Below are 10,351 nucleotides of genomic sequence, written 5' to 3' on the forward strand. Positions count from 1 at the left end.
TGCTATCAATGTTCCTTGCTAGATACGGATTCCAAATTTTCGGACTGATGTAAGTTTTGTACAGTATTAGGAATGATTCTTTAATCAGGTGAGTAAAGATTTAGTGCTGGGGATGGTGGCAAGGGGTGCTGGCACCCCTTAAAAATCTGAATCTTTATCAATTCTCAGCTTGAACGGAGTGATCATGTGAAGTATCTTGTAGCCAAAGCATCCTGTACATTAAACTGTCTACATAATTAACACTAATTTCATGTCCCCCAACAGTTAAGCAATTGCATACAAATCTAGAGTATGCTTCACCTGTTTGGTGTAGTCTCGCATAGCCAGACTGCTTTTTTTCCTTTTGTGTGTGGGTGGGTGTTCCCCACCCACACACAAAAGGAAAAAGTAGTCTGGCTACGTGAGACTATGTCAGTTTGGTGTTTGCATTTAACAAAGGCTGTGTCCCAGTTAGAAACGACATGCAGCATGATGGGTCTGAGGTAGTAGATGGAACTCTACCAGCCATATGTGGAATTAAGTCTTCAGACTCTTGTCTCATGATTTTAAATGGCCTCCACTCCATACTAGGAGATCATTCTTACCTGATCATGACTCATGATATTTTGCACAACTGGACATTTTCAGTATCTTCTACTGTCACCAGATCACATCTACTGACTCTATCAATTCCACAGTCAACTATTAATCCTTATCATTTCTCTTTCTTTGTCAACTTTCCAGCCCTTTCTCTGGAACACTAGTTATTCCCCTTCAAATTTTACAGCTGTCAAATTGGATTTTTTTAATTGTAGGCTACTTTGATCTGGTTTTTTTTGTATTTTGAACTGTTACTTCTGTGTTCTGTGTTATGCAACTAGCGTAATTACTTGTGTTGTATATATTGTGTCTTTTATGTGTCTGTATTTAAGTTATGTGTGTAGGGCACACACTTACAGGCTACAAGCCTTCTGTGTATACCCATGTCTTTTTGACAAAATTGATAATCTATACAATCTATGGCTATATTAAGTGACTTAAGTGAGCATGGTCATAATCCAAAATAACATCATTACACCACCATACTGGGACATCAAACTGCTTATACATGGACAACCAACTTTCTATTTAGATACACACTGCAGTCACACAATAGCTAGCTATATACAAGGATTGCTCCACTTTGTGGTTGCATGCTTACTGAGGTCTCACAATTTGATCAGTGTACATGGATGTATTAATGATGCAGCGCAAGGCAGCATGTTTCATGCTAAACCGTTCATGGTTGAGAAATTCTCCCCATAGTATTTCAGAATTGCCACATAATTTAAAATCCTTAATTCTGTTGTTAATGTTTAAACTTTTAAATGATTTAGTTTACATACAACCAGTTTACATTCCTAGTGGGACCACCAGAGTCATCAATTCAACTAACAAGGCCTTATTCAAGGGCAAACAATTATCTCAACTTATTTCTCCCACAGCCAACTTCAGATTGGAACAACCTTCGAATAATTAATGTAGAAAATGTATAACTGTAGAAGAATTTACAGTAGTAAAGTTGTTTGATTTTGTTTTTGTAAATTAGCGTAATACCCTTTTTTGTTTTGTAAATCTCTAGAGCTTTTGCTAATTACTAATAAATTGTAGTAATAATAGTGAAAAGGGTATCATGTTTGAAATGTATATAAATTTCTAATTTTATATAACACCATTTTGATGAATGCTGACCAGGAACACCACACTATTGAACTTTGGCAATGTAAAGGTACAGGAAAAGACAAGAACAGAACAGAATACTTACATTTGAAGGTGAAATCACAAATAATCAACTAGTCATCATCATGTGTAGATGCATACAAATGTATCAGTTCAACTAAAACACAACATGTCAACATCTGTTTGTATAAAATTATACGTGCACAGTATCTAATAATGTGTAAGCATATGAGTGAGGTTTAGGAGTTCTGCAGTACACAACCTAGTTCTTGGTAATGCTCCAACAGATTACTCCACATTGGATGCTTCCTTAGTAAGTTTGCATTACCTATTAGAAGTATAGCAAATAGTGACATGTCTGTTGTAGGAACCTTTTAAATGGCTACTATACGACATCATTTTTGTAAAGGTTGCTGTGCATAGTATTACAGTATTTACAAATTAAAGATAATTGTTCACACACACCATGCATGCACACACGCATGCATGCACAAACACATACTAGACAAATGTACTATGCATGCACACACCACATACCTACTCTACTTGATAAGAAAGATATTTGTGACCCAGTCTGGGAAAACCGGGCTTATCGCCTATTTAAAAGTATGGAGAAATGCCGGTTTTAAGTATTTAGTGTGTTGTAGCTCGCCAATGGTTGAAGCTATGTCTACCAAATTTTCACACGTTTTACACCAATTCCTTACCTTCCAGAGCATCCACTGTGCAAGTAACCAACAACTAAGTTTCCCACCATTTTAGATAGTTTTTAAACCGAGGTTGACTGTATCAGGCGAGCTGCAAATTGGGTGGGAGGTGGGGGCCCTGGAAGGCGGGCAAGATGGTGTTCAAATATTGAAAAGGAAGGCCAAGGGGGTGGATTAGGCCAAGTTTTGGGCAATTTAGGTCTCAAAACTGGCTAAAATGAAAGGAAATTCATAGCAGAGGTACTTATTCAACACCACAGAGCAGTGTACCGCCACATACAGTCATCCCAGGCTGACCAGATCTCCTTCAAGGCCCCACACCACACGTACGGGTTGCCACTGGGCTTGGGAAAAGCAGCCAGCAAAACCAGACCACTCAAGTCTAGCTGATTTTGATTGTGGAATTAGATAGTTTATTCGTATAGCTTTGTGTCTTGGGTGAAAAATCGAATCTTCTGGCATGGGCGATAAGACCAGTTTTCTCAGACTGGGTCACATTTAAACAATAATTTGTGTACAGTTCTATGCATCTATGGATAATTTTCATTTTGGTGATGAACTATTTAGATTACAACCCACCATTAGTAGCATATACACACAATGTTCTCACCAATTATGCACAAAGCTTCTCGAGCTCTAGTAATGGCTACATTCATCAGGTGTTCATCAGTCACAAATCCCATGTGTTTGTTAACCCAATTGTGAGAAGGATGGGCAGGTATTTCATTTTCTGGTAGTGACCGTACTGTTGTCAAGATGATGACATTGCACTCTCGGCCTGTGATAGTGTATCATCACATGACATCATGTGATCCACCAACCTTGGCTCCCATGTACAGTATTCACTTCTACTTTGTTTGGTAACAATTCCTTGATGTGATCTTTGTGTGCTCTGTAAGGAGTTAGTACCATTATCTCATCTGGTGAAATGTTACTCCTCTGGAGATGTTCCACAGCATATTTCTGTGGAGACACAACAGCAGTGATTATACTCTGAAAAGATGACATTTAACTCACCACTACTTTAGCCTCCTTTTCATTGTATTTTGATTCTTCATAACTCCCTTTGGCATCAATTCCAGATATTTCTTCAGATCCCTCAACATGTATAAAAACACATCTCTGATGTTTTGGTTGTGGCCATAGTTTAGAAGGCAACTGTTTTCCCCATTGCCTCCCCAGTACTTCATCAGCTGCTTGTAGTTCTCCATTGTAAAATTGGTTGGATGGGAACTCACAGATGCTCGGGTGCTAGAAATGTAACACAGAATCACACAACACTTCTTCTGTCCATATTTAACTCACCATACGATATTGTGTAGTCAGTGTGACACCATATCTGTTCATGTGTTCATCCTCAAAAAGACGTTGAAACATTGATATTTTCAGGCCAAGGCTATCAGCTATCTTATTCAACACAACTGGCTGCAGCTGCTTGTGATCCCCAACAAGAATAAACTTCTCAGACAACATCATTGGTAATATTGTCTCTGGTTCAGTACACATGCCACACTCATCGATAACACACTGGTTAATTGGTATCTTACGACCAGTCAGTCTACCGCTACCAGCTTCAGCACAAGTGCAGAAAATGACCTGAGCTGATTTTAATACAACTTGTTCTGCTTTTGTTCTTGAGCTTCTGTATTTATTAATCGCATCTTCAATTTCTTGGTAGTTATCTTCTTTTTGAGTTAGTTCTTCTTTATGGTTATACAGCCGTTTTTCACATTCAATAAACTCCCTAACTTCTTGTTGCAGACTATGAGGGTCTCTTATTTTCTCATGTAAACAATGACCCTTGAGGACATCTGGAAGCATGTCAACATCTTCATCATTTCTGAATACAACAGATCTAGTAGCGTATATTGGTATTGCACTAGTCAAGCCTGGATATAATTTGTCTAGTTCAAGTTTTTCAATTGTGTGACCAAAAGATCTAACTATCTGGATATCTTTAAACTTCTTCAACATGGCACCTGTAGAATACATACATAACCATGCATGACTATACAATAGCTGCTAGTGTTTTCTCATTTTTAATGCTGGATTTGAAGTTAGATACCGGCATTCTGTAAATCATCTGTATGACTGTATTGACTGCAGAGATGCTTCTTGTACTGTTTTTTGTTTGTAATGCTGTGTGTATCGGGCCAAACATAGCTGACAACGAAGCATAATGGCCACTTCTCTTTCAGTAACTGATAGTTTGGGCACACATTCAGACAAATAACAATAAGTCTGGTGCCATTCTTTCCTTTGATGTGGTATGCACGAAAACGTAAACAAACAAGTACAAAGAATTTTTAGTTCGATTAATGATCATAGAAATAAAATGAAAGATGGAGGTTGCCTACACCTGAAGATAGACATTTAATCTCTAATTCAGTCATGGGTAGACTGAAGTAGGAATTAAATGCCCACTACAGGTGTAGGTGACCTTCCTTGTTTTACTTATTTTTCATTCTATGATGCCTAATTGAACTTAATTTTTCCTTGCACTTGCATAAACAATATTTCCATGTTTAAATGCTGCACCCAGGGACGTAGCCAGACTTTTGGTGATGCCAGGGCCTAGCTGTAAGCTGAAGACCAAAAAAAAAGTAACTACCTGTGACAATAGCTGCCCTCCACCATAGATAATATACCCCCCTGGATTGGAAACTAGTACGTGCCACTGGTTACAGGCTGGTTTCGTGCCCCCTTCAATAACAAGACAAGTTTCTCTGGGTGAAACAAGACTCACCACTGGTAAAGGGTTCTTTCTCAAGATGTTTCGGGCCAACAGCGAGTTTTGAGACAAATTGGCTCTTTATTGTGCGAACGGTAGAAGCGCAAGATGTGATGGTTTGGACACATTCAAGGAAAACACCGAGACCCTGTACGCTGCTATGCCATTCGCACCCAGACCCAGTCCACAGAGCATTATTTGATGACTTTGTAGCATAAATTGTGTAGCGATACTGTTTAGAATCACAGAGAGAATGTGCTTCCCATTTTGCCAAAAAATACCATCTCAAAAACCTGCCAAAGAAGCTATGGGAAGGCGTATCATTTATCCAAGACCATTCTTTATAGCACAGTTAACCTTGTGATACTTTCTTTTTCTACCTACACTTAGTTTAGCCAAGAATGTGCTTCCCCCAAAGCATGTAATCCGCCATTGTAAGACTTCTAACCAAAAGTGACGCGAAGTGGTCAAACTTACCAAAACAATTATCATAACAACATCACAAGTCATTCTCATTACAAAATAAAGTTGTTATTGCCATGGTTCTGCTGTAATAGGATTAAATTTGGTGAGGTGCAAAACCAGCTTAAGGACACTGGCCCTTGTACAAAGTCTATGGGCACACGGCACAGTTTCCAATCCAAGGGGGTATATTATCTATGCCTCCACCAACTATATCTCCTTATTTATAATTACATATATGTAGCTTGCTACACTGCTTCAGTACTGCACTGCTTCTCTGAATACCGTGACTGCTCTATCAGAGTATCTCAATCTTGACTGCTCTATTAGAATATCTCGCCCGGGTTCTGGCTGCACCTTCAGTAGTAGTTGCAGTTTAGTGGTGCCATGATCGATTTTGAAAATAAAGGCTTAAATATTGTTTTCAAGAATTGAGTAGTAGTCAAGTTTGAATACTCACCACATCGATTTTTTAAACTAAGGTACATGATAACAGGGCATTGGCAGAATCCATTCGTAATCAAGAAATTATATTATTGATGGTGGCTCTAATTTTGTATTGTTATGTAGTGCATTTGTGGCATTAGAAACATACATTAGAAAATGGCAGCATAAAATGCTTTGAATACACTGAGGTTTTAAAATCAACTGAAAGACCTGCTAGCAGGTTCTTAAAATGGTTAAAAACCTGCTAGCAGATCATTGGGTTTAGTTATGCTCTCCCAAGCATATTATAGGCTATTAACCTGCACTGGGTGAAGTCACCCAAGCCAACACCACAAGTTTCAATTCTTTTCATAAGCTTGCCTAAAGTAATTTGATTATGGGAGGTAGCGTTTAACATTGTAGCTACATTTGTCAGGATGAATGGAGAAGTCCAGTGATATCATGGAAAATTCTGTTTAGTACCCATATGTGTTTCTAAAGTATTTTAAGCATGTTTTGTCTTCAATTAAACTGTAGATGGGCTTTACCTAGATGGATAGGCATCTTTGCAGAATGGTTATTTTGCGTTATTTGTAATGTGGATGTGGTCCATATGCAAAACTGAACCTGGTCTAACTGCTGTTGCGCCATAAATACAACAACTTGTGACAACTTGTCATCATAATCACTCAGGCCAACTGTTACATTAATGCACTTGTTCTTCACGTTGTGAGATGTGCAGTGGCAGCAACTGGTCAGTTTCCTTGTCGAGAAGATTATATTCACTAGCATCTATCTTAAGGGAGCAGCAATAAGGGAGCAGCAATAAGGTGCTAGTTTCAATTTCTCTTCAGCTCTTCCACAAAAATATGTTTCATCTTCTGCTCTCATGTTAAGATTGTGTGATGATTTTAAAACAACATCTGATCCAACCCCATAATAACTCCACCTATATGCCCATATAAGACGCTTTCATTTTCTAAGTTGGTTAGAGACCATGCTCTCAGATCTTCATGTTTTATAAACCTCAGCTTCTCCTCGGCTTTCAAAATCCATGAAGATCCTCATGCTAGGTCTCTAACCTACATGTAGACATTGGGTAGTCAGCTTATACATTAAAGACAAAGCTTAAAACACTCAATATACTCACATGCTCCAACATTGACTGCCTTATTAGAAGGAGCACAGTAGAGAACTTTTCCAACAGAGTGAATTTTGTTGTATTCAACAAATCTCTTCATTAGTTCCACACAAGTTGTGCTCTTGCCTGTTCCTGAAATACAAAATATCACATTTATGTATACATTAGGTATTATAAATATTAATAATCTTCATTAATAATTATTATTTGATAAGCTGCAATTCTGGTGGTAGTCTTTGATCAAAGTTTCCTCAACAAAACCATTCGTGTGCCTAAATACAGAAACAGGACATTAAATTATTAACCTTCCCTCATATTTTCAAGAAATGGAATTAATTGATCAAGCTAAAAAATCATATAGTATATGTACATATATGGTAATACAAGTGAACAAAAAGTAGAATTTCAATCGCTGGTAGGGATTACAGAAACAACAGATCTGGTGACCCAATAATAAGCAATATTTGTAAACTCTCATAAATCACCACCACCAAATTATAGGTACAGAAATGAATACCTGGAGGTCCTTGAATAAATAGCAACTTGTTTTCTGCTATCAGAGCTGTCTCCACTGCTTCTCTTTGACCTTCATTCAACCCATCAACACCTATACAGGTACAATGTGTGTATTATGTCTACAGCACAATATGATATTGAACCGTGTGTATGTGTGTGCGTGTGTGTGTGTGTGTGTGTGTGTGTGTGTGTGTGTGTGTGTGTGTGTGTGTGTGTGTGTGTGTGTACGTGTGTATATTTGCACGCATGCATGTGTACGTGTGTGTGTATTTGTGTGCATGCATGTGGTTGTGTGTGTGCGCGCGCGCGTGTGTGTGGTTGTGTGTATGTGGGTGTCATGCATGCATGTGTGCGTGTGTATGTGTGGTTGTGTGTTTGTGTGTGTATGCGTGAATGTGTGTGTGTGTGCGTGCGCGTGTGCATGTGAGTGCGTGTACCACTTTCACACCTTCACTTCAAAAGAAACATATACTCTCTTTTGGAAATGTTTTATGTTGCTTGTTAATGCATTACAGGCATTACTACAAATCATCAAATTTCTTTTTGATGATACGAATAAGAGAAATAGTGAAACTAGGGAGGCTGTCTGTCATATATGTAGCTTGCCGTCACAATAGTAAAGCCATGACTGAAGTTAGGATACTTCTCTTAACAAACTCCCCAAATTAAGGAAATAATAGAACATTTTTTTACCAACAGGTTTAATTCCATACATTGTTAGCTCTGGAAGAGGAAAATCTCTACATTACAGCAAGTATAAGCCTAAAATTCTGGCTGGTCCCAAACTGTCTGTTATTAAGAGGTTTCACTATAACTGTCCACTGGTATAGCTACAGCAACAATAATTTGTAAATTTAAATAGGGATCACAGAAATAAAATGAAATGAAACACAAGAGAGGCAATGATATACATGCCGGATATACGACAGCCATTTCAAGACACCTGATTACTCTGACTGCGATTTCCTAAAGTCATTTGCAATTTCGAAGTAATGTATAATTATTAAGTTCTAATTACCTTCATTTTCAGCAAATACAGGAGTTTCCATTGGAGTTGAATATTTCCTGCAGCATATTTCCTCCAATAAATCTTGTTTAACAGTAGACAGTCCTTCCTTCAATCTTCCAGCTAGTTTTTGAAACATTTTATCAATACGCCTGTATAAGTATGAGATATATGAAATATACAACTAGACTTTGCGATGATTACCTGAAAGTCACCTGAAAAGGTATTATTTCCAAGTTGCAAAATTTTTTTGATATATTTGAAGAATCTAGAGTCATTGGCAAAATTGCACTTTTGGAAAATTTTATTTTGATGGTCTGCTCTTTTATGACAGTTATCTTCCCATGCACTACCATTGTGGCTTTCTTGTTTTTATCTAACTTTAAGTCAAATTTTCCATCATTCGGCATCATATTACGATACTGAATACACACAAGGTCTCCAATATCAAATGGTTTCCGGTATTTTATCCTGTATTCAGGAGTTATATCAAACTGTGCTTCATTTCTAGAGGTCCACTCCAAACGCAGCTCCTTGATTATCACTGGAATTCTTTTACTGCTAGTACTGTTAGTGACAGACTCAGCTTCCACTATTGGCTGCCATAACTTGACATAATCAGACAATGTATTGCAGGTATGAAATGGAGGAGAGTTTAGAATTTCAGGAGCATAGCATTCAATTGGATGTTTAACATGTAGCAAGCAACAAGAGAAGGTCTTTGATATGTGGACTAGACTGACTGTTGGATCAATAGAGTAAGACTTTGAATGGGTGGATGAGATTTGGATATCTAGTGTGCTATTCTCCCTGATGTGTTTTGTGATGGTCAATTTGTGAGGAGATTTTGGGTCAACTTCTTGTGTAGAATTGATGCACTTTGAAGGTTTTATCATAGAAGATGCTGTGTGGATGAAACGTTTGGCAACTGCAAAATTACCATTGTGAAGTACTTTAACCACATCAGCCAGTGTATCTATAGGAAGATTCACTACATCAACCGAATCATTCCAGTTACCCTCTTTTTTGCTGGAACTGTTGTTTGGTGCTGGGATCATTTCAATGTTCCATTTCAGTACTCTGTTCTTGTCACATCGTGTTTGCAAATGTGACAATTTGATTTCACAGATCTTGTCACTGAGAAATTCATGCAGTTCTGGTGACATGTGTAACTCCATCAATTTGTTAGAGACCTGCCCTACATATGCCATCACTGCAATTGATCCTGCTTGCATCTTGCAACAGTTAACAACATAGAGTAGGTCTCTCCTCTTGGAAAATTTTCTTTCATCCCATTTGTGAATGTTCATTCTGTGAAGCATTTCAGTGGTCGGAAGGGTAGTATTCCAACCTAGAATAGCCCTGTGTAATAATATATCTGGGTACCTCCTTAATGGAGATGTAAATTGACCATAAACACTATCAAATTGACAGTGTTTATATCGAGATGTCTCACTGTCATTTGCAATCACATGGTAGAATGACTTAGTCTGACACCAGCACAACTTTCGGTAAGCTACATACAGTTCAGGGAAATTATCTAATGAACCAAAGGTTGCCATTAGATCACTGCTACCTGTCTTCTTAGCTAAAGCAACAATTTTCTCCCAAGTATCATTAGAAATAGTTAGTGTCTTTTCAGTCTCGTGGTCTTCAACAGCACT

The 10,351-nt window shown here is 38.0% G+C and overlaps 1 protein-coding gene across 1 annotated transcript; it reads right to left on the reverse strand.

The window, feature by feature from the left end:
* Positions 1-1,797: 1,797 nt before the first annotated feature.
* On the reverse strand, positions 1,798-10,346 carry LOC136243715 (uncharacterized). The gene is made up of 9 exons (XM_066035305.1): positions 8,892-10,346; positions 8,700-8,839; positions 7,683-7,772; positions 7,175-7,297; positions 3,711-4,384; positions 3,423-3,656; positions 3,227-3,368; positions 3,016-3,183; positions 1,798-2,026 (listed from the first exon to the last, which is right to left on the reverse strand). The coding sequence occupies exons 1-9, from the start codon at positions 10,247-10,249 to the stop codon at positions 1,938-1,940; spliced, it is 3,018 nt and encodes a 1,005-aa protein (XP_065891377.1). The 5' UTR covers positions 10,250-10,346; the 3' UTR covers positions 1,798-1,937.
* Between the last annotated feature and the right edge of the window lie 5 nt (positions 10,347-10,351).

This window comes from Dysidea avara, chromosome 13 (genome assembly GCF_963678975.1).
Source record: "Dysidea avara chromosome 13, odDysAvar1.4, whole genome shotgun sequence".
In the NCBI taxonomy this organism is placed as follows: Eukaryota; Metazoa; Porifera; class Demospongiae; order Dictyoceratida; family Dysideidae; genus Dysidea; species Dysidea avara.

Bases quoted from the DNA above. Each gene is read 5' to 3' on its own strand.
- LOC136243715 (XM_066035305.1), bottom strand. From the start codon at position 10,249: ATGGCAACCTTTGGTTCATTAGATAATTTCCCTGAACTGTATGTAGCT. The intron at 3,657-3,710 runs GTGAGTTAAATA...TTACATTTCTAG, and splicing joins TGACTACACAATATCGTATG to CACCCGAGCATCTGTGAGTT. The intron at 2,027-3,015 runs GTGAGAACATTG...TACTTCTAATAG, and splicing joins AGAAGCTTTGTGCATAATTG to GTAATGCAAACTTACTAAGG.